The following is a 24,926-nucleotide window of genomic DNA, read 5'->3' as shown; positions in this document are numbered from 1 at the left end:
ATGAAAGCAAAAAAAATTGCAGTGATTGGCGCCGGGGTCAGCGGATTAGGGGCCATTAAGTGCTGCCTGGAGGAGGGACTGGAGCCCACGTGTTTTGAAAAAGGCAGCGACATTGGAGGACTGTGGAGATACGAGGTAATTCTGTGCTCCTCCCGAGAAGTGCAGCTGTGTGTGAGAGATGCTTCCTCTCTGACAGGACCCAGAACGTGTCCACTCTGAGCAGTTCCTCCTTCACTCCTTGGTGTCCCCGACAAGTGGCAATGTCTACACTGAGACGAAGCTGAAACTCCGAGGCTTGCAGGACCCTCTTTCCTGCATTTCCCTGATGCCCCCAGGAGCACGTGGGCTTCTGCACATAAAACTGACAGGTCCTTCTGCTTGGCAGACTTGGGGACAGGCCGGAGGTCCCCTGCATGAGGACCCTGGCCCTTCCCTGCACACCACGGGTCACCTTCTCGCTGCTCTGTGGGCGGGTTGGATGCAGTTGAGAGCGTTCACTATGGGCCCTCCATGATGGACAGAGGCAGCTCACGCTTCTCAACAACAGCGAGACTTTAAGCACGTGGCACACAGTCTTCACCCAGTGTGCCTCTTCGTGGCCCTGCCTGATTTCACCTGGTGTGTCAGTTAGTGAGCTGAGCACACCACGTGTTCATGACTGCTTCCTCCCGGGTTATGTGGTGCCTCTTTCCAGGGCCTCCTCCTAATCCCTGTTCCTCAGCTGCGAGGCTGAATTTCTCCTTGGGAACCTTCTCTTCACCACTCGGTTTTATGTTTCTTCCTTTTTGGTTGGTTTAGAATTTGTTTCTTGTGTTTTGATGACTTTTAATGTTTTTATTAGGGTGTTAAATTTACAAATAACAGTGGGTTCATAGAGACATATCCATAGGTATAAAGTATATACTTTGCTCCAGTTCATTCCTGATACATCCCTTTCCCTCTTCTCCTCCTCCCCCTGTCCTTCCTGGGTTTTCTGATCTGTCTGGACATTTTCCTGTTGGGAGAGGATCAGGGCACACTCAGGGTCCATCATCATGAAGAGGATTCTATTCGTCTCATCTCCACACGGGCTGACTCCAGCACCTCCTTCCTGGTCAGCTCCATTGTAGAAACCCACAAGGACCACGAGTCCCAAACCCACAGGCTGACAACCCCCTCTCCTTCCCCACTATGTGCCTGAACACTGGAGGCCATGGCTGGTTTGCTTCCCACAGGAGACCCCCGACACAGGACGAGCTGGGATATACAAATCCTTGACCTGCAACACCTCCAAGGAGATGACAGCCTTCAGCGACTACCCCGTCCCTGACCATTTTCCCAACTACATGCACAATTCCAAAATGATGGAGTATCTCAGGATGTACGCCAGGCACTTTGGTCTCATGCAACACATCGAGTTCCTGGTAAGGAAGGCCAACCCTGCTCAGCACCTCCACGTGGGTCCTCGCAGGTCTTCACCAGCCAGAGCAGGCAGGGGCGCCCGTCCACTGTGCGTGTCCAGCACAGTTCTGGAGAGACCTGGTGTCTCGGCACATTCTCTACGTTAGTGAAGACATTTCTAAATCAGGTCCCCTCCAAGGTGCACTGTGTCCGCATCGGTCCCTAAGCTGAGGTTTCAGTTAATTATATTAGACGTAGAATACAGGTTTAGGAATGGAATTTTAGGTACTATGTTGCCCAACGTACCTCCATCCTAGGGAAGAAACAATTCTAGGAGGATGTTGTGCATAAAATTATAAAATCCCAGGAGCTATGGAGACAGAAGCCACCACCGACTTTATTGTGAACCCAGCGTTCCCTGGGGATGGAGAGGAGCCGTGCTCTAGCACTAAGGCTGCCTTGGCCCCTTGCTTCCCAGGCGAAGGTGTGCAGTGTGAGGAAGCGCCCTGATTTTTCATCCTCTGGCCAGTGGGATGTGGTGGTAGAAGCTGATGGGAAGCAGCAATCCTACATCTTCGACGGGGTCATGATCTGCAGCGGCCATTACACTGAGAAGCATTTGCCCTTACAGGAGTTTGCAGGTATTTAACTGATGAGTGTGAGGGAAGATCTTGGGATCCAAGAATCTCCGTGCCCACGCTATCACGGGCACAGGACAGAAGCCTTTTCCTGGCACAGTGGGGTGCAGAGAGGAGCACTCAGATGATAGAGGTAGCCCTGGAACTGGAAGCCCCGCCTTCCCCAGGCAGCCAAGGCAGGGCTCTGCCCTTCCACGAAGAAGAAGCAAGTGAGCAATGGAGTGTGGCCAGGCCAGGAGAACACACCCTTGCTATGGGAGGAGCAGGTGTGTGGGCAGGAGAGGTAGGTGGGAGTCAGTGAGCAACCAGTGCAGTGTGTGAGTGTGTATGTGTGTGTGTGAGTGTGTGCATGTGTGAGTGTGCAGTTGTTTGTGAGTGTGTGTGCAAGTGTGTGTGTCTGTGCATGTGTGTGTGCATGTGGGAGTGCATATGTGCCTTTGTGCGCCTGGGTGGGCCTGCCACCTGATGCATTTGTACTTACTCAGGTCTGTCTAGCAGTGGTGGGAAGATGGTTGGACAGGGAGAAAGACCAAAGCAGACACATGAATAACAAGGAGTTCTTGAAAGTCCCCAAGGAGAAGTGAGGGAGGGCTGAGTGAAGACAGGTAAAACATACACCTGTAGCAACGTCTGTGATATTTGTGGAATATAATCAGAATTGTCAAGAACTTCTGAAACTACTCATTCGCATTTGTCCTAATCAACAGAGCTGCTGAGGGCCGCCTGTCTCTGGAGCAACTGGAATGTGACTCGCACACACACACTCATTTACAATATACGCATTGTAAAGACATGGCACAGGCGTAAAAGCCTCAGGAGTACCTCTGTGGGCTGATTATACACTAGCCTGTTAGATTATGCTAGTTAAATAAATATATCATTAAAACTTCCACACAGTATTCTGCTGACCACTCTAACCTCTAAAGCTGGGGTCAGCTTCCTTGGACAGCACTCTGCACGCTCACCTGGCTAAGGACCTTTGTGCATAATTCCTTCTCAGGTTACAAGAAGTGAAGGCAGTTCCTTGTATATCAGTGGAGAATCAGAAAAAGACAAGAACATCCTAAGGTAGCACAGTGAGCACAGTGAAAGAACTTCAGGTTGGGTTTGAAGGGACATTCGTCTGCTGGACCTTGGTCTCAGCCTCTGGACCTTTTGTTCCCTGCACAGTCTCCTTCTGTCATTTCGGCAGTGCCTGACCCACAGCAGCAAAGGGGGTGGGAGAGACTCAGCCTCGGCTTGGAAGCACGTTGTGCCAGACCCCGCTCCCGTCTGTGCTGCTGACATGGCTTGGTCTCTCCTCCCAGGCATCCAGAGGTTCCGGGGCAGGTACCTGCACAGCTGGGAGTACAGGCATCCAGAGGCTTTTGCGGGGAAGAGAGTGGTTGTGATTGGCATCGGGAACTCTGGAGCGGATGTGGCTGGCGAGATCAGTCGTGTTGCTGAGCAGGTTGGCATTTTACCCTCATTCTGACATCAAGGTGAGAAGACAGAGTTCTTACTGGGCGGCTTCTCCTCTCTCGCAGGTTTTCCTCAGCACGAGACGAGGCGCGTGGATTTGGAACCGGGTGTGGGATGACGGCAACCCCATGGACACCGCCCTCTTCACCCGGTACAATAGTGCACTCCAAAAACTACTGCCCTCATTCCTCATCAACAGGTGGGCAGAGAAGAAACTGAACGCAAGGTTCAACCATGCCAACTACGGGCTGCAGGCTGCACACAGGTACGTGCACCTGGGCTGGGACGGCCAGGCAGCTCAGGAGAGTCGGTGGCCCCAGAGGCACAGGAGCAGGGCACGCCCCAGGCTAAACTTCTCAGGACTTTTTACTCCTTTGGTCATTCCTGCTCCTTCCTCTGGGGTGCCACAGCAAAGCCAAGGAGGGGGGGCGCAGGGAGCTCAGCGCTGGTCTCATGAGACCTGTGCCACCTGCCATGCCACCCTTCACAGCACGTGCCCCTTCACTCTCTGAATTCTAAACAAGATCCACAGCGACCCTCAGGCTGACGTCCACCAGGACAGTCCACCATCCACACGGACAGGCCCCACACTCAGGCCCAGCCACCCCTGGCCCTCCTCACTGCTGTGGCCTCTGTCCTGCTCCTCTAGGACCCATGACCATGGCCACCCTAGAACTCACCACCCAGCGTGCAGTGCCCCTGGATGTCCCAGGACCCTCTTGCTTGGGACATCTCACCCCAGCAGTTCTGACCAGGACCGGCCCTCCCCCCTGGCCACACTCGCCTGGCTCTTCCCCCTCTGGGGCCACTCCTCCTCTGTGGCCTTTGGTCCCTCCCCCACCTGGCCCAGGAGCTTGGTGTTGTCCCTGTCTCCATTCCTGCTCCTCTCCCCTCCTCCCCACAGGTTCCTGGATTAAAAAACAGTCAAGTAAAATATCGTAAAGACTTCAACTAGGCCAAGCAGGCAGCGACAGCAGAGAGTCAGTTCTCACCAGTATGTGCAGAAAAAACCACGTAGCTCAGGGCTGGGCTCATGAGGTGGGTGTGCGACCCCAGTTTCTTCCAAAACACGGTTTTCTCAGGATGTAGAAGACAGGTAGTGACAGCAAAGGACGCCTGGGAATAGAGGGACTCGAGCTCAAACCTCCTGTTGCAGTCACCAAGCGTTGGCTGTCTCTGAGCCCCACTCTGCCCTCGAGGGTCACACTGTTTGAGTAGCTTTGGTTTGGGGTTTTGGCCACACCGTTTTTCTGTTGTTGTTGTTTTTTGTTGTTCATTTGCAGCAAGTCTTAGCAAAGGATATATATAAAAGAGTACGTACAAATACGCTTACTCTTTTATCTGTATTCTCATTTCTTTCTTGTCCTTAACCCACAGGAATCCTGCAGACGTGCATCTCTCTGTGCGATCTGCACACAGGCACGTCTTGTCTTGACTGTGGCTCCCCTCCCTCCCACCCTATCTTACCCTACATCTCTCCCCTTCCCATGGTTCCCTTTCCCTTCCCTCACCTTTTTTCCAGTGTATGAAAGAAAATATGCAATTCTTGGGCTGTTGTTTTTGTTGTTGTTGTTGGCATATTTTTGCTTAACATGATGTCCTTCTGTGCCATCCATTTTCTGACAATGACATGATTTTGTTCTTCCTCGTGACTGAGTAATACTCCACTATATAAATGGACCACATGTTCTTGGTCTGTTTATCTACCTCCAGGCTCCCAAGCTGATTCCATTACTTGGTTAGTTTGAATAGTGCCAGTTGACATCGGTATCCAGCTTCTAGTGGACTTTCAACTAAGATGTTGTGACGTGTCCAGTTGGATGTTTTGGCTCAGGACTATTTTGGCTGCTCAGGGTCTTTTGTGCTTGGGTTTGAATTTAGGATGTTCTTTCCAGTTCTGTGAATAATGTCACTGGTACTTTGAAGGGAACTGCACTGAATCTGTAGATCATTTTGTGGTGGGACACTTTAACAGGATTGTCTCACTCCATGAACATGGGAGGCCTTTCCACATTCTACCGTCTCCTTCAGCCTCTTTCTTCAGTCTGGGTCACTTTGTAGAGGTCTTTACGCTTTGTTGGGTTGGGTTCTAGAATTTTTTTTTGAGGCTGTTGTGAGTGGCATTAATTCTTAGAGATCTCATTATTGACATATAGAAAAGCTCCTGAATTTCACAAGGGGCTTCTGTGTCCTGCTGCTCTGGTTCTAAGAGTCTTGAGAGGAGGCTCAGGGTTTCCTGGGGGCGTAATCCTATCAGATGCAACCAGGACAGTGTGGCTTCCCCTTCCCCATGCTGGCCTTCAGTGTCTTTCTCTTACCTAGTCTCAGAGGCTAGAATTTCATGGACTGATGCATAAGAGTGGTGAGAACGCACTCCCTGGGCAGCTCCTGGTTCAGATGAGAGGCTTCCACTTTTCCCATTTGTCATGTGAGGTCTGTCACATGGCAGTGGGATCCTCCAGACCTAATTTGTTCAGGACTTTATCCTAAAGGAATATGAAGTTTATCCAAGGCTTTTCCTGCTTCTGAAGATTCTTCAGTTTTATTTTGACTCTGCTTTGATTCCCTATTACATTTTCAGTTTGTATATATAGAGCGAGCCTTGCATCCCTGGAAGGAAACCCACTTACTGTGATGGAGATCTTTAGACATGCCGCTGACTTCACTTTGCAGCATTTCATTGAGGATATTTTCATCTCAGTTCAACAAGGATGCGGGTTTATACCTTGCTCTCTTTTTCTTTTTGTTGTATCTTTTTCAGCTTTTCACACTAGGATAATCCTGGCTTTGCAGAATTGGAAGAGGTCCTTCCCTCTGTGTCTTAGGAACACTTTGAGACACTGCATTAGTTCTTCTTTAAAAGTTTGGTGAAATTCACAGTGAGTCCCTCCAGTCCTCAGCTTGCTTGTTAGAAGACTTTTTATTACTGCTTCAATCTCAATGCTTCTTATTGATCATTTAAGTTTTTACATCCTCTTGGTTCAATTTTTGAAGGTCTTATGTGGAAATGTGTGCATATTTTTTTTGAGATTTTCTGTATATATCATTACTCATAGTTTCCCTGGTAACATTTGAATTCCAGTAGTTATCTGTTGCAATGTCCTCTTTTCACCTCTAATTTTGTTTTGGATGTTCTTCTCTCTGGCTAGTTAAGGGTTTGTCAATTTTGTTGACCTTTTCAAAGAATTCTTTGTTTCATTGATCCTTTGTGTTGTTCTTTTAGTCCCTATTCTATTTATTTCTTCCATGATCTTTATGATTTGTTTCCTTCTACTGACTGTGAGTTTAGTTTGCTCTTTTCCTAAGACCTTGAGATGCATCCTTAGGTTTCTATTGGAGGTATGTTTTAATGCAGGCTCTCATGGCTCCAACCTCCTCTTTGTGCTGCTCTGCTGTTTCCCACAGTTTCTGCTATGGGTTGTGTTTTCATTCAGTTCTAAGAATTTTAAATGATTTTTTAGTGATCCATTATTCGTTCAAAAGTGTATTATTCCATCTCCATGTGTTTGTATAATTTCTGCAGTTTCTCTTGCCATTGATTTCCAGTTTTATTACATTATGATTTGATAAGGCATGCAAATTTGTTTCAATTCTTTGTTTGGATAAGACTTCCCTATGGCCTAATATATAATCTCTTTTGAAAAAAGTTTCATGGGTTGACAAAAAAATGTATATTCTGCTGATGTTCGAGGGAATTTTCTGCAGATGTCTGTTAAGTCCATTTGATTTATAGTATAACTTAGATGTTCATTTGCAGTATTGTTTTTTTTTGGGGGGGGTGTTGAGGTTTGGTTTTGTTTTGATTTGGTCTGATGATCTGTGGGTGAGAGAGGGGTGTTGGATTCACCCTGTTCTTATTGTCTTGGGCCCTGTCTCTCTCCCTTTATTGTTAATAGTCTTTGTTGATAAGATTGGGAGCCCCAACATATGTTTATAACTGTCATATCTTCTTGATGAACTGCTCCCCTTATCAATATGTCGTAGCTTAAAGCCTGTTTTGTCAGGTATGAGTAGGGTGGTTCCTTTTGGAGTACATTTTCTTGGAATACCATTCTCCATCATCATTTTTTAAATTTATTTATTGTTGGTCGTTCAAAACATTACATAGTTCTTGATATATCATATTTCACACTTTGATTCAAGTGGGTTATGAACTCCCATTTTTACCCCGTATACAGATTGCTGTATCACAACAGTTACAATTCCATTGATTTACATATTGCCATACTAGTGTCTGTTGTAATCTGCTGCCTTTCCTATCCTCTACTATCCCCCCTCCCCTCCCCTCCCCTCTTCTCTCTCTACCCCCTCTACTGTAATTTATTTCTTCCCCTTGTATTATTTTTGCCTTTCCCCTCACTTCCTCTTGTATGTAATTTTGTATAACCCTGAGGGTCTCCTTCCATTTCCATGCAATTTCCCTTCTCTCTCCCTTTCCCTCCCACCTCTCATCCCTGTTTAATATTAATCTTCTTCTCATGCTCTTTGTCCCTACTCTGTTCTTAGTTACTCTCCTTATATCAAAGAAGACATTTGGCATTTGTTTTTTAGGGATTGGCTGGCTTCACTTAGCATAATCTGCTCTAATGCCATCCATTTCCCTCCAAATTCTATGATTTTGTCATTTTTTAATGCAGAGCAATACTCCGTTGTGTATAAATGCCACATTTTTTTTTTTATCCATTCGTCCATTGAAGGGCATCTAGGTTGGTTCCACAGTCTTGCTATTGTGAATTGTGCTGCTATGAACATCGATGTAGCGGTGTCCCTGTAGCATGCTCTTATTAGGTCTTTAGGGAATAGACCAAGAAGGGGAATAGCTGGGTCAAATGGTGGTTCCATTCCCAGCTTTCCAAGAAATCTCCATACTGATCTCCTTCCACTTTTTCCAATTGGCTTCACCAATTTGCAGTCCCACCAACAATGAACAAGTGTACCCTTTTCCCCACATCCTCTCCAGCACTTGTTGTTGTTGGACTTCCTAATGGCTGCCAATCTTACTGGAGTGTAATGGTATCTTAGGGTGGTTTTGATTTGCATTTCTCTGACTGCTAGAGATGGTGAGCATTTTTTCATGTACTTGTTGATTGATTGTATGTCCTCCTCTGAGAAGTGTCTGTTCAGGTCCTTGGCCCATTTGTTGATTGGGTTATTTGTTATCTTATTGTCTAATTTTTTGAGTTCTTTGTATATTCTGGATATTAGGGCTTTATCTGAAGTGTGAGGAGTAAAGATTTGTTCCCAGGATGTAGGCTCCCTATTTACCTCTCTTATTGTTTCTTTTGCTGAGAAAAAACTTTTTAGTTTGAGTAAGTCCCATTTGTTGATTCTAGTTATTAACTCTTGTACTATGGGTGTCCTATTGAGGAATTTGGAGCCTGACCCCACAGTATGTAGATTATAGCCAACTTTTTCTTCTATCAGACGCCGTGTCTCTGATTTGATATCAAGCTCCTTGATCCATTTTGAGTTAATTTCTGTGCATGGAGAGAGAAAGGGATTCAGTTTCATTTTGTTGCATATGGATTTCCAGTTTTCCCAGCACCATTTGTTGAAGATGCTATCCTTCCTCCATTGCATGCTTTTAGCCCCTTTATCAAATATAAGATAGTTGTAGTTTTGTGGATTGGTTTCTGTGTCCTCTATTCTGTACCATTGGTCCACCCACCTGTTTTGGTACCAGTACCATGCTGTTTTGGTTACTATTGCTCTGTAGTATAGTTTGAAGTCTGGTATCGCTATACCGCCTGATTCACACTTCCTGCTTAGCATTGTTTTTGCTATTCTGGGTCTTTTATTTTTCCATATGAATTTCATGATTGCTTTCTCTATTTCTACAAGAAATGCCATTGGGATTTTGATTGGCATTACATTAAACCAATAGAGAACTTTTGGTAATATCACCATTTTGATGATGTTAGTTCTGCCTATCCATGAACAGGGTACATTTTTCCATCTTCTAAGATATTCTTCTATTTCTCTCTTTAGGGTTCTGTAGTTTTCATTGTATAAATCTTTCACCTCTTTTGTTAGGTTGATTCCCAAGTATTTTATTTTTTTCCAGCAAGCTCTCTTTAGGGGGCCATGGTTTGTGGGACTAGGGGCAGGACTTAGTTTGGGGGGAACTAAAGGTGTCGGCCGAGTCAGGGGGAGCACCTGAGGGGGTGGACGGAGCCCATGGGGGAGGTCGGTAGGGAGGGGGTTCTTCTGCTGGATAGGTAGGGGTGAGAATGAAGCAGAGAAAAAGCCTCAACATAGGGGATCTCCTTCCACTTTTTCCAGCACTCGCAGAAGTTAAACAGATATCTGAGAAATGCAGGGTCTAGGGATCCTCCTGGGGGCCATTGACTTTGATTGTCTAATTGATAGTAAGGCCAGTCGTGTGTGCAGAATTTAATAAGGGGGAGTCTGCAGGAAGGGAAGAAAGGCCCCTGTAGGTCAGGAGAGGGACAAGGGGGGTTAAGAGAGAGCTGGGGGGGAAGTGCCTGTTCTTCCACCCCTCAGGACCTCCCGCTCATGAACCGGGCTCCAGAGAGTCCACCGTGACCGTGAAGGTCGTGGTGGGGTGCGTTCTCTCCTCCAGTTTGGGTGTCAGAGGTTTGCTGGACGATCACGGTCAAAGCCCCTGCGTATCCTGTCTGAAGTTGGTTACCCTATAGGGAAACTCACCTACTGAAGAGCTGGTGTTGTGTGAGTAGCGGCAGCGAAGAGTGGACGAGGATGGCGAGCCTTGGGGGAGGGGGCCCTCGAGCAGCGAGGCATTCCTCATCCCGGGTTTCGGCACCAATGAAAGAACGAAAAAGACTCGTCGTAGGAGAAAAATGCCCATTTATTGAGGAACAGCTCTGCATATTTATAGAGCTGGGGCGGTTTGACAGATGGCATGGGGTGCTTTCTGATTGGTGGGTAAGGATCCGGTGAGCCAGCAGGGCTCAGCACTGGATGGTTCTTCTTGGGAGATGGGGAGATGGTCGTTGGAGCCGGGCGACTCCCAACAGAGTTCATGTTCATTATCACATACTTAGCACAATCTCGTCTGGTTGTTGAGCCATCATTCTGATTAGAGATTAGGAAACCAAAGGTGAAAGGTTTCCTGCCTTTTCCAAGATTTCACAGCTGTTATGTGGCAGGATCAATGCAGAGGCAAAATCCTGTGTCTGAAATCAAGTCTTTTTTCTTTTATTTATTTATATATTTATTTATTCTAATTAGGTACATATGACAGCAGAATGCATTTTGATTCATTGAACACGAATGGAGGACAACTTTTCATTTCTCTGGTTGTACATGATATAGAGTGGTACCACATGTACAGCCATACACAAACCTAGAGTAATGATGTCCATCTCATTACCACCATACTTCCTGTCCCCAAGTCCCCTCCCCTCTCCAGTCCTCCCCTTTGCTCAATCACAATTCCTCCAATCTTCTCATGCCCACCCCCTTTATGGATCAGCATGCACTTATCAGTCAGAATATTCGGCATGTGGGCTCACTCAGTCCCATCGAAGCTGAGGAAAGGTGTGGCGGCAGGGTGGAAAAGAGACCTCTGGACATCAGTTTCAGAGAACTGTACCACAATATTATCGCATAGGCAATACTTTTATGCATAGTCTGTTACTGGGAAAATTTAGCCAAGGGTCATAATAATCCAGAGATCTAGCAACACACAAGAAGCAATGAAGGGGCTAAAAGGTCAGCGGCAAAAAAAGCAGGAAGAAGGGAACATGCTGTACACCTGAGGGTGGCCAGGCTACCATGGTGACGGGGCTGGTAGCATTCGGTGTTCCAAACCACAAGTATCCGGACATAGGCAACATAGGCTGCTTTCCAGCTCAAGGGCCCAAAATCAGCTTTTGGGTTTTAGGGGGCTTAATATCTTTGCGTAAGATGATATTTCCAAATCCATCCATTTTCCTGCAAATGCCATAATTTTATTCTCTTTTAATGCTGAGTAATATTCCATTGAGTATATATACCACAGTTTCTTTCTCCACTCATCCATTGAGGATTATCCAGGTTGGTTTCACACTTCGGCTATTGTAAATTCAGATGCTGTAAACACTGATGTAGCTGTGTCCCCTATAGTACACATTTTTAAGTCCTTTGGGTAAAGAGATTCCTCAGAAAACTTGAAACAGAACCATAATTTGAACCAGCTCTCTCACTCCTCAGTCTTTACCCAAAGGACTTAAAATCAGCATACTATGGTGAAATCAAGTTCTTAACCAATAAACTCTATTACCTTTCTAGACATATCAATCAATAGCATAAAATAGAGATACTAGGGTGCATTTGAGATCATTTACCACAACTTCTTTATAAGCAAAATTCATGCACAATTCTTCATATTACATTCCCCATAATGCAGATTTCTCAGCCATCAGTCTACTTTTGCTGACGACCTGCCAAATCACATAATCACAGGAAGAGTGCGGATGAAACCAAACGTCAAGGAGTTCACCGAGACGTCCGCCATCTTTGAGGATGGCACTGAAGAGGAGGTTGACACTGTCCTCTTTGCCACAGGATACACCTGCTCTTTCCCCTTCTTGGAGGATGACTTAGCAATCCTGGAGAGCCAGCATTCCATGTATAAGTTTGTCTTCCCTCCTCAGCTGGAGAAGCCAACGCTGGCTTTCATTGGCCTCCTGCAGCCCGTGGGGGCCCTCATCCCCACAGCAGAACTCCAGAGCCGATGGGTTGTGCGCGTGTTCCAAGGTAGGCCCGCTCTCCTGGGTGAGCAGCCGGGGTTCCTAATTATGCATGAATGGCAAGGCACCCGGAGCCCCTCTGTCCAATTTACCTTCTACCACAGCACCCCAGATTTCACCATTAGAGATTCATGGCCTTTGGACTCTCTGGAAGCTTTACTTTGATTTGCTAAGAGAATTCTGTAAAGAGGAAAGTAACCAAATAATAACAATAGAAAACATGTAAAACTGTCATCAGGCTACATTTGAGTACTGGATATCCATTCACTTAGTTCTTTTCAATAGAAAGTTGATTTAAGGAAGAGCATTATGGAAACAGAAACTGGCCAGGGCAGAAGGCCAGCAGGGAGACCCTACCTGTGAGCAGAATGCAGAAGGGTAGGGAAGTCACTGTATGTTTCAGGTAACCTCCAAATACCTGGCTCTTATTCTGGCTCACTTCCCGAGTCCTTACCCAGGCTGATGCCTCTGAACCCAACAACCCTGGGACCAGACAGAAACCAGGTTCCACTGGCAGAGTGGCATGACAGCTTCTGAGAGCCAGAGAAGCTGGCTGAATCACATGTGGCCCCTTCCCTCGCATCCCCAAATAACTTTGATATCTTCCCCATGCTCCGAAGAATGAGAAGTCAGGGTTCCATCTTCTCAGGACATGTCTTCCCTGATGGGTCACCATGGGCATACAGAGTGGCTGCCCTCACTGAATCCTCTGCCTTCTGAGCCATACACTTGCCAGTTGGGTGAGTCAGGAAGCTATCTAGTGCCTGCTTTTCACTGCATGAGGCAGGAATGTGATCCAGGTGGCCTGTGATCCTTCTCTGTCTAACCTCATTTCCTGCATGAGGATGTGTGATCTGGACACATATACTCACAACTTGTCCATGCCATGCCGATGGCCACTGAGGATGACTAGAAACAATGATGCCATCAACAACCTAACACCTGTGATTAGTTGAGCATGTGCGACTCTTGGGGACTTACCTAGAAGGAAAACTGATGCTCCACAAGTTGTGCACATGTGAAACAGCTTTTAATGAGAGATGCCCGTCCATTTCCCAAGTCTGCGCATGCGCGTACGCTGCATCCTCTGAAGTCTGTGTTATAGGACACTCCGTGGCACTCGTGAGGAGATCACATTTCTGTGCTACGTCTGTGGCCCCCGAGGGTTTGGAGAGAGCCCAGGTAAACGGGGTTCCAGCACCATGTGGCCAGCAGCCTTGCTCTTCCTGGACGTGCATGGGAGCTGGCCGTGGTACCTACCACCTGCCTTTCACAGGATGCTTCTTGACCTGGGTCTCCAGCTGTCCACCCAGGGGGCAGGGAGGCACACACAAGACACCCCTACGTGATGGCAGACCCCCATGGCTCCAACCTGACTGGCATCCAGTTTATACCACCTGACGCTGCTCTGGTGCTGGGAACCCAGTGTTGTTTGCTGTTTGGAACCTAGGACAACCAGGCCTGGGTGGCCCCTCGCTCCTCTGAGAGATGTTCAAAGACTTACCACTTACACTTCCTGGCAGAGGGCGGAGGAGGGAAGCCTGCAGTTTGTGTGCAGGTCACCGCAGACCGGACGCACAGTAGGACTCTTTAGAGTTGGTGGGACCCAGCAGTGAATAGGAAGGAACGGGGTGACTGCAGGCCAATGCCTAAGGGTGCCCTTAGAGGAGGCAGGGGGAGCACAGAGCCCAGACTGCGAGTGGGAGGAGCCTATAGGTCCCTGGTCTGCCTGCCCTGGGTGGAGCTGCTTGCTTCAGTGGCTCCCTTCAGTGACTGAGCGGCAACCTCACCTGCTGTCCCTGTGACCCTGAGGAGGCGCAAAGCATGTGGTTTAGAAGTCAGCGCACCTGCTTCTCCTGTGCTGTCCCCATTCCCTGTCTCCTCCTGACCTGACCTGCACTTCCTCACGCCTCCTCTCCCCCACGTATACATGCACACACCACCTTTCACTTTAGCCACTTGTTTCCTTATAAAATGCAGCAGCTACTGTTGGTCCTGGGAGATTCTGCCTCAGCGTATGTTTGTGAATACACATAAGAGCTGACATTTTTCCAATGCCTCTGGGGACTCAGAAAACTTTTTTTTAAGACATGAGCCCAAGGTAAGGATCTTTTCAGACAGACCTGCCTCAGAAGCTGGTCACAGTAGAGTTTGAGGATCTCTGGAAGATAAAAGTGACCCAGCAATCTCATACTGGGTGTATATCCTTCAAGGAAATGAAATCAACATGTCAAAAAGACCCCTGCATCCTGTGTTTATCACAGCACTGCTTACAATACCAGGATAAGGAAGTAGTCTTGAGCACAATAAATCAGACCCAGAAAGACACCCATGGAATGCTCTCTCATGAGAGGCACCTCAGAGGTGATCCCACAGAGGCTGGGAGATGAGTAGTGGTGGAGACTAAAGAGCCCGTGAAGGGCTGCACCCGGATAGGAGAGGAGCTCTGGTGTTCTGTGGCACGCCAGGCAACTGCAGTTGACAAGATGCTCTGTCAGTCTCAAAGTAGTGGAGAGAGACCTTCAAAGCACCCACCTTAAAGAAATGCCAAAGATGACAGTGACGCTTACCCTAACTTCCCTGCATCGAGGACCCCGCACACACGGATGCAAACCTCACACTTTAGCTCCTAAATCTGGGCAAACATCATGTGTCAACCACAAGCCACATGTTTGGGGGAATTCTTAGCATTCAAGAACTTTCACTGTGTTTTGCAACTGAGAACCACTCAACAGCCTGCGTCTCCTGGGGAAAGCTGACTCCATGCAGCCCGCTCCTGAGAATGCCAGGAGGGAAGTTCACAGGGGCTCCCTACGACCTGATTATGACAACTCTCCTCTTGGAAAACCTCTTTGTTTACTCCTCTCCCCGCCCTCCTTACATTTCTCTCTTGCTTTGTCTTAGGACTGAAAAACTTGCCCTCAGAGGCTGACATGCTGGCTGAGATCAACAGAAGGAAAAGGAGAATGGCCAAAGAGTAAGCACATGATCCCTGGCTAAAGGACACCAAACTCCTTCTGCAGGTCCTATTGGACCTTTGTTTTTGAACCAGGCACCTTAACAAGACCCCTAAGACAATTCTAGCTCTGTGACATTATGGTGACAATGCACATGGGGACAGGAGAGAAAAGCCTGGCTAGAACACCAGTCTCACTGGTGAACACACAGGATCTCCAGTCCCTGCAGTGAGAGGCCTCTACAGTGAAGACCAGAACACGCAGACCAGCCTGTGCTCACTGCCAGAAGCAAGTCAGAAAAACAAAGGAGAAATAATCTGTTCAGAATACAGAAAACACAACACACTCCTCAAGACACAATCAAGACTAGTTCAGCGGGGCTGGGGTTGTGGCTCAGTGGTAGGGCGTTTGCCGGACACCTGTGAGGCACTGGGTTCGATTTTCAGCACCACATATAAATAAATGAATTAAATTAAGGTTCATTGACAACTAAATATATTTAAAGAGAGAGAGAGAGAGAAAGAGAGAGAGAGAGAGAGAGAGAGAGAGAGAAGCTCAGGAACAGGCGTACTTACTTCAGTGTGGTAAAGACCTACTCTGAGTGCTTTGCAATAAACCTATGCTCACTCGGGAACTTTGGAGATGATCAGGTGCCCTTCTTACCATTACCTAACTAGACCCACAGTACAGGCCATACAACTAAACAGGACATGTAAATGCCATTTTTGTCTACTTGAGTCTATTGTTGGTTGTTTATATTTTCATTGCTGGAAAAAATGAATTTCCTTTCTGGATTTTGGTTATAGCTTCCTGTATATTCATTTGTAATCAGAACTTGATTTTTTACTATTTTGTCAGTTATAATAGATATTTATATGTTTTTAGATTTGATATATAGACTAAAAAATTTTGACTAGATGATTAATTCACATTTTTATGATTTGTTTCTTCAATAGAAATTAATATCTTCCAAAATTTGAAAAGTTTTGGTACTTTTAAAATAGTCTTTAATAGTTTTTATCACATATCCCCAAAAATACCTTACCAGCATAGTTTTTTGGTTGGTTTTGTTTTTTGCTACTAGGAATTGATCCCAGTGGCACCTAACCACTGAGCCATATCCCCAGCCTTTATTTATTTATTTTTTTTTTTTGTATTTTATTTGAAGACAGGGTCTCACTGAGTTGCTTAGGGCCTCACTAAATTGCTGGGGCTGGGTTTGTACTCATGACCTCCAGCCTCAGCCTCTGAGCTGCTGGGATTACAGGCATGCACCACCATACCTGGCTACCAGCATAGTTTTTAATGTCCAAAGTCTGAAACAGTTTGCAATTGTTCAGTGCTCAAGGATATAGTTACTGTACAGAATCAATACATGGAAACATGCATTAAGAGATTTAAGAAAAGTGTTTTAAGAAATAAGTAGAAAAGAAGTTCCCTGGAAACTAAGGGACAATATGGACTCAAATATGACATAGGGCTTCCAACATTGTCCTTCTTATTCCAGGTTTGTGGAGAGCCCAAGAGATGCATCTCGAGTGTACTACATCGACTACATGGATGAGATTGCTGCTGAGCTAGGCGTCAAACCCAACCTGCTCTCCCTCTTCCTCTGGGATGCCAAGCTAGCCAGAGAGGTTTTCTATGGGCCCTGCACCTCATACCAGTACCGCCTACAGGGGCCCGGCAAGTGGACCGGGGCCCGGGCAGCCATCCTCACCCAGAGAGCCCGGATCCTCAAGCCCCTGAGAACACGTGTGCTCCAGCACTCTGGCTCCCGTTCCTCTAGGTGGCTTTGGGTCACAAGAGTCTGTGCTGTCATCTCTCTCTCTGCTTCCATGGTCATCATCTTGCAGATGACCGGTCATTAACCTCACGTGGACACAGATGGGCCTGGAACCAGAGAAGAACAAAGCCACTCAGGTTTGAATCTACCAAAGGCAAGCAGTCGGTGGTCTGGGGAAAGACATCCTTGGACAGGCCAGCTCACACACAGATATTTCAAAGGAAACAGAATCGCCCCAATGATGGTTTTCCACGTGCTCTACATGAAGAGAGGTGTGAAATGCACATCTTTGCTCCCCTTCCTTTCAGTAGGAATTTGAAGTTTTGACAGGTTTACCCAGAGGACAACAAAATGACAAGTGGGGCTCCATTGAAAACCAAGGGGTGAGACAAAGCGAAGCCAGCAGGAAATCCCAAAGTGCTTCCTACAGTCTCCAACTTCCCCCAACCCCATTCCTACTGCACACGGAGACCTTGTGGCCAACAGAAAAGCCTGACAGTCTCTACCTTCACCACCTGACCCAGCAGCCCTGTTACAGAAGAGTCGACAGCCCCCGGAACTCGAGGGTTCCACCCTGCCACAACCAGGAGCCAGCCCACCTTCTGGTCCAGAGGCCAACGTTCTTCCACTGAGGTGCAATTGAGGAATAACAGAAATGAAGAAAGAGAATGTTCTCAAGATATTTTCCTTGCAGTCTAACAACTGCAATGTTACATCCACCTACACTTTAAGAACAACAAGCAGAATCGACTGTGTTAATGGAGACTTGGGGGACAGGATGACAAGACCCTCTGTGTGCACTGACTGCTGGTTTAGCGCAGAGGGAACTCAGCCTGCACTGCACGGGAGATGGTCCTTCTAACTCACGACACCGCTGGCTGGCGGCATAATGTGTTATGGTTGTGTAATAAGACACGCTCAGTTTCAGAAGGTACATACAAAAGCAGGAATAAAGTACCATGATATCCACAATTTATGTGCAAAAGACACGAGAATAACTGTGTGCCTGTGAGTGTGACAAAGAGGGGTTGCGTGAGAAGGATCAAATATCCACTGCAGGGTCTTCTAGGAAAAAGGGATTCAGGAGCTCTTCGTACTCCTTCTTCAAATCCTGTCTGTGTCACTTTACATTTGGGAACTTCAACAGAAAAATCTTAGAGAAACACTCATTTTCTAAAATCACTTATGTTTGTGCCATCAACAGCCCACAAATTTGAGTTTAACCTTCTATTAACCAATCAAAAAAGGGAACTGTGGAAAAGCAAATAATGAGCTAATTAGATAAGATCACACCCACAACACTGTTAGGGATTTAAGTGGAGTAGGGATTTCACCATGGACTCCTTAAAAGCCATGGCGTTGCTTGGTAATAGAAACATCATCTGTGACATCTGTATTCTCTATGTGCAGACTCTAAATTGTTTGGGAGAATCCCCATCATAAACTAAGCATTTTGCCATGATATGTTTTTGAATAGTTGACCTGCTATTTCTTGGAGACTCAATTGATATTTCCATCAACAGAAATCACGATGAATATTGAGAGTTTACTTTCAGAAAGTGTCTGGAGAAGAACAACTTTGTAGGTAGCCACTTTGATTGCCTGAGATCCTTACCCAAGGGGTATCACTCTGGGGGCCAAGGATTTTTGAAACTTGATTTTGAATCTGTTCCACACTGTGAATGGCTGATCATAGCCCCTATTTAGTGCGACCAAAAGAATTTTAATTGGAAAAATAATTATTTCATCAAAGTTTCTAAAGAGCATTCCTCTCTGAATGCCCCGCTGAGCCTCTGAAGGCAAACTGTGAAATATGCCCCAGTGTAAGTGAGCGACCTTAGGGGGACATCACAGTGTATAAGACAGTCAAAAGCTGGGCTGGAGCCCCCAAGCCTGCCCCTGTCCCTTCTCTCCCTCCCCTGGCCCGGCTCCTACTCTGCCTACTGATGCTGTGTCCCTCTCTGTCAGAGCTATGTCACCTTCTCCCAAAGCCCCGCTGAGGCCACCATCTCTCCTCCATCTCCCACTCCACTACCAAACCACCCAACGGCCGAATCCTGCTACAATCTGGCTGGGCACAAATCACCGAACCGCCACAAAGCACTTGTATGTTCAAACAGGAAACTTTATTGCCTGAACTCCAACAGCACTCCACGCACTCTCCCTGGGAACTCTCCCAAAGGCCACCCACATGGCTCCTCTCTGGCACACCTCACCAACTGGAATTCTCTCCACGGGAACTTCCCCAACCAACTCGAACTCCAAAGTAGCGGGAGCTGAATCAATCCAGCATCATCTTAATGGCTTGCCTCTCACCCATTGCTTCTGGCAAAATGCCAGGGGCCATTCCGACTCAGCTGTGGCTCTCAACATCTCCCCCCTTCTGTTTAATTAAACAACAAGCATGTGGCTTAGGGACCATGCCCATTTTAAGTCGTCCAATACACATGGTCCTTACCCATCATCAGATGAGCTGACCTCTAGGCGTCAGCCTCCTGTCTTAGGTTGGTACCATTGCATTTGGATCTTACCCGTCACTGACTACTGGTCCAGCATACAGCCACACCTGTGGATAGGCCTTTGCACCAGTGGGGTGGTGAGGTTCTTTGCCTCACCTCTGTTGGCCCCCAAATTTGGCCTTGGTGCCAGTGGAGGGGTGAGGTTCTTTGCCTCACCTCTGTTGGTCCACAAATTTTAGACCATCACTAACAGAGGGGAGGAGGATGTAAAATGCCACAACACCAAACCAAATGACGGTTCCTTTTGGAAAAATTGTACCACCAATGACACCATCCGCAAACATACCCCAGCAATACCAAAATTTGCTGCACCAACAGATACTTCACAATGCATACAATGATACATAGTCCAGGCAAGTTCTGAAAGCAGTTCAAAGCAGAGGAATCCATTAATATGTCCATTTCCTCCCAAAGTAAATGGACTCCTTGATTGACCATTACTTGGTGAGTTATTATTCATTGATGCATCAGTTTATACAGTTTGTTGTAATAGCTATCGTAGAAGGTGTAATTTGGTTTTCTCTTTGTCTTCACCGGCACTGGGATGAAGATAGGAATTATGGCAATGATGGCTAAAAAAGAATATGTAACATTCCAACAGGTACTAAGAAAACAATTTTCTGAACAATTGACATTATCCTGAACAGAATTATTAAATATAATGAAAAGGAAAGGTGAAAGTAAACAAACAGATCTGTTAACCTCCTTTTTTGTTCACAGATTAAAATAATCCTCAACAGCTGTTTACTCAATTTAAATTAAACCATTTAAATCACATGAATAAAGAAAATATTTGGAACCATTTTTTCATGAGCGCTCCTCATATATGATATATGACATATGCACATGCAGACATACAACACAAAACACTAGTGTGCACACATGATACAATACATACAACACATAACATAATAATAAGGGCCTTGTAGCTTTTCACAGGTGAAATCTCCATTGCAATGTTTAAAACCTCCACAGTAAAAAAATAGAACTGATCAGAAAAACATTAACCTAGGTCTGTATGAGCTCAAAAAATAAAATAGTACTTCATGATGTGGGAAAAGGCAATAATAAAATAGATATTGAAAAAAGCATCCTGGTTACCACCTGGGTTTGACTCTTCTGTGGATATCCCATCCTTTTTCCTGTAACTTGCATCATGGCTCTGAAGGTATTCCCACAAGCAAGCCCCAAGGATTTTTACATTTGAAATACGCCTTAATAGTGTTCATTATTCATTAGCCTCCAGGTGTGGGAAAATCACACTCGCAGATTGAAGAACAGCCAAGCTGGGGCTCTGGATATCAGCTGTTATGGATTTGAGTCAAATCATCTTCTTTTTGGTCTGTAGAAATCACTTTGGTTAGTCTCTCTGGAATCCAAATCGGCTGCTGTTCTCCCTGTGGAAACATACAAACAGACTCCCAACTCCAGACAATCACTGGGTCAGAACCTTTCCATTGTCCTGTTAGAATATCCTTCCAAAGTACCTTGGGCTTATGTACATTTTTTGGACCTATATGCCTTTCCGTAGCACTAAGCCCTGGTGACTCCAAATTTTAAAAGTTTAGAGTAAAAAAGGTGGTTATTTTAAGTTTATTTTTGGGGAATATATATACCCCTTCCCAATTCCCTCTTTTTGCTTTAATAAATACATTTTAATAATTTGATGAGCTCTTTCAACTATGCCTTGTCCCTGTGGATTGTATGGGATTCCTGTTATAAGAGTAATGCCAAATGATGAGCAAAATTGCTTAAAAGAGGTAGAACTATAGCCAGGACCATTATCTGTTTTTAACTGTTTTGCAGTGCCCACAGTGGCAAAATTTTGTAAGCAATGAGCTATAATATCTTTAGTTTTTTCTCTGGCATGTAGGGATCCCATCAAAAATCCGCAAGAAGTATCAACTGTAACATGCAAATATTTTAATTTTCCAAATTCCGGCAAGTCTGTGACGTCCATCTGCCAAATATAGTTAGGTATCAGTCCTCTAGGATTGACTCCAAGATTAACTTGTGGTAAAAAGGTCACACAATTTTGACATTGTTTTATTATTTGTCTAGCTTGTTCCTTAGTTATTTTTAAACACTTTTGTAAAGTATTAGCATTGACATGGAACCTTGTATGAAAATTTGTAGCTTCTTCTAGTGTAGAAAAAATATGTATGTCATGTGTAGTTTCATCTGCTAAATCATTGCCCAAACTAAGGGCTCCAGGCAATCCTGTATGTGCCCTGATATGTCCTATAAAGAATGGATCTTTTCTGTCCCAGATTAGACTTTGTATAGTGGAAAGCAAAGAGAAAACAGTAGAGGAAGGGGAAATCCTACCAGCATCTTCAAGGGATACTATAGCATTAACTATATACTGACTATCGGAAAATAAATTAAATACAGATTCTTTAAACATCACAAAAGCTTGTAATACTGCATTAAGCTCTACCTTTTGAGTTGATTGTTTGGGTACTAAAAATGTAAAAGTTTGATCAGGGGTAACTACTGCTGCTGTACCATTATTTGACCCATCAGTGAATATATTTGGAGCATTCATGATAGGTGTTTTTCTTGTCATTTTTGGAAAAACTACAGGATGAGAAGACCGAAAAGACAACAAAGGGTTAGATGGTAAGTGGTTATCAAATGAAACATTAGATTTACACATGATTATTGCCCAAGTATTTTACTCATTAGCTAACTCATTGATTTGATCCATAGTATATGGAGTAATAATTTTATTGGGAGAAATTCCAAACACTCCCTTTGCTGCTGTTATTCCTTTGAGTATTAATTGTCCTACAGCCTCAGGATACCTAGTAAAAATAGTGTTAGGAGACTAAGATAAATGTATCCACAATAATGGATACTCCTGTAGGATTTTTTTTTTGTTGGTATTACAATAAATAATAAAGGCAAACTTATATCAATTCTATCCAAATGCATATATTCCATATATGTTCAATGATTTTTAATGCGTTTCTTGCTTCAGGCGTTAACATATGGGGTGAATTTGGATCTGATGGACCTTCTAGGATATCAACTAAAGGTCCTAACTCTCCTGTTGGTATGCCTAGATAAGTCCTTATCCAATTTATGTCTCCTAATAACTTTTGAAAGTCGTTAAGTGATTTGAGTTGATCTACTCGTATTTGAATTTTTGGTGGATGGACCATGGCCGAGGATAATAGAACTCCTAAATAATTAATTGGAAAATTTAATTGTACTTTATCTATTGCTATCTCTAGATTATAATTTTTTAATAAATTTGTAAGTGTCGCATAACATTCTAGCAATATGTTTTTATCTTTGTTTGTTAATAATACATCATCCATATAGTGAAATATTTGTAGTTCAGGATTTTGATTTCTAAGTGGCTGGATTGCTTTGTTAACATAAATTTGATACATAGTTGGGCTGTTAGCCATCCCTTGAGGGAGTACTTTCGATTCATATCTTTGAACAGGACCTTCATGATTCAGTGCAGGGATAGTAAATGCAAAACGTGGACTATCCTCAGGATGAATTGGAATTGAACAAAAACAATCTTTAATATCTATAGCTAAAACATACCAGGTTTTTGGCAAAGCAGACAATTGGGGAATCCCAGATTGAGCAGGTCCCAAAATAACCATCTCAGTATTAATGCCTCTTAAATCTTGCAATAATCTCCATTTACCAGGTTTCTTTTTGATGACAAAAATGGGAGTATTATGGGGAGATACAGAAGGCTGTATATGTCCCTCCGCTAATTGTTGTTTGATCAGGTCATGGGCTGCTTGTATCTTTTCTTTAGTCAGGGGACACTGAGGAACGCATACTGGTCTTTCTGATTTCCAAGTAATTTTTATTGTATCAGTGGCCCCTCCTGAAAACCCAATCCATGTCTGTCTGTTCCTTGATCTATTTGTATTGGTGCCACTATACTTTGTCCTTTTTCTCCTAATCTTTTTCCTTTCCTAAAACCTTGTCTAACCATAATAGTGGGTGCATTTTGGTTGATGTTATTTGTTAATGTCAAACCTTATTGATGTAGGACATCTTGTCCCCATAAATTTAAGGGAAGATGATCCAATACATATGGCTGTATAGTTCCTTCACATCCTTCAGGATCCTTCCAAGCTAATACTATTGCACTTCTATGGGGATTAGTCGCCACTCCTAGGCCTCGAAGCGTTTGAGGGGCTTGTTGTATTGGCCAATGTTTTGGCCATTCTTGTCGAGAGATGATGCTAAGGTCTGCACCTGTATCCAGTAGCCCATTAAATTCATGTCCTTGAATATTTAGTTTTAGCATGGGGCGAGAATCTAAATTTAAAGAAAGCATACCCCAATCTACACCTGTGGACCCTAATCCCTTGGAACCTCTTTCTACAGCATGACTGGAAAATTTATCATGTAGGCTGGGTATTATTAATAAGCATGCTATTTTATCTCCTGGTGAAATTACTGATATACCCTTTGGAGAACTGGCTATAATTTTTAGTTCACCTTCATAATCGGGATCAATTACCCCAGGACTTATCATAAATCCTTTTAGAGTAGAAGAACTGCGTCCTAAGAATAAGCTGACTGTTCCCTGGGAAAGAGGTCCTTTTACTCCTGTGGGAATAATTTGAACTCCCATCTCTGGAGTTAGTACTGCTCTGGTGGAGGCACAGATGTCCAACCCTGCACTCCCTCGGGTTTGTCTGATGAGCGATCTGATGGATAATGTGTCCTGGGCATTACCCTGATGGTGGTGTTGGGTTCCTCCATGGTTTTGCTGGGTTCCTCCAGTGCCCCATATATTTGTGGTCATGGGCCCCGGAGCATTGGGCCCCCCTGTCCTTTTTTGGCAATGGGAGCCTGATGCCTTTCTCCACGATATCATGGGTAAACACCTGGTCCTTGTCTGTTTTTTTGATAATGGAGTACCCTCTATGGTGGTTTGAGAATGGCATTCATTAGCCCAATATCTCCCTCTATGGCATCGTGGGTAAATACCCGGTATTCTATCCCTTTGATACCTAGTTTTGTTAAACCCTCCTCCTATGGGGCAATTCCTTTTAAAATGTCCTCTTTGTTCACAGTTGTAGCATGTTTTTGGCCTGGCATCTAAAGCCTGTTGTACTGCAGGTGCCAAGACTTGCCCTTGTTCATTAATGTCTCTACATAATTTAATATATGTGTTTAAATCTTCATGTTTCCATGGTCTAATGATATCTCTGCACCAACAATTCACTTGCTCATAAGCCAGTTGTTTTATTAATGGCATTGCTTGTTCTGTATTCCCAAAAACTCTGGTAGCTGTATGAATATGCCTATCTACAAATTCAGCGTAAGGTTCATTAGCTCCCTATATTACCTTAGATAATTGACCTTTTAAATCTCCATGTCCTTGTAAAGCCTTCCATGCCCTAACTGCAGGATCTGTGATCTATAGCTGTGAGTATATAGCAGGATCATATCTAATTTGTTGCTGCTGATCCTCATAAGGT

The 24,926-nt window shown here is 44.9% G+C and overlaps 1 protein-coding gene across 1 annotated transcript; it reads left to right on the top strand.

Annotated features, from left to right (window-relative positions):
- On the top strand, positions 1 to 17,021 carry LOC113177975 (flavin-containing monooxygenase 5-like). Its single transcript, XM_077802963.1, has 8 exons — positions 1 to 135; positions 1,215 to 1,403; positions 1,859 to 2,021; positions 3,326 to 3,468; positions 3,545 to 3,744; positions 11,851 to 12,200; positions 15,098 to 15,170; positions 16,658 to 17,021. Exons 1-8 carry the CDS (start codon positions 1 to 3, stop codon positions 17,019 to 17,021), a joined length of 1,617 nt encoding a protein of 538 aa, XP_077659089.1.
- The last annotated feature ends 7,905 nt before the right edge of the window (positions 17,022 to 24,926 follow it).

Source organism: Urocitellus parryii, chromosome 9, assembly GCF_045843805.1.
Source record: "Urocitellus parryii isolate mUroPar1 chromosome 9, mUroPar1.hap1, whole genome shotgun sequence".
Lineage (NCBI taxonomy): Eukaryota > Metazoa > Chordata > Mammalia > Rodentia > Sciuridae > Urocitellus > Urocitellus parryii.
Note: the sequence above shows the minus strand (reverse complement) of the source record. Positions and strands in the feature narration are given on the sequence as shown.

What these genes read in the sequence shown, in the direction of transcription:
- LOC113177975 (XM_077802963.1), top strand. Translation starts at nt 1, where the DNA reads ATGAAAGCAAAAAAAATTGCAGTGATTGGCGCCGGGGTCAGCGGATTA. An exon ending in GGGCTGCAGGCTGCACACAG is followed by an intron (nt 3,745 to 11,850) that starts GTACGTGCACCT and finishes CCCATAATGCAG; the next exon opens with ATTTCTCAGCCATCAGTCTA. An exon ending in GGTTGTGCGCGTGTTCCAAG is followed by an intron (nt 12,201 to 15,097) that starts GTAGGCCCGCTC and finishes GCTTTGTCTTAG; the next exon opens with GACTGAAAAACTTGCCCTCA.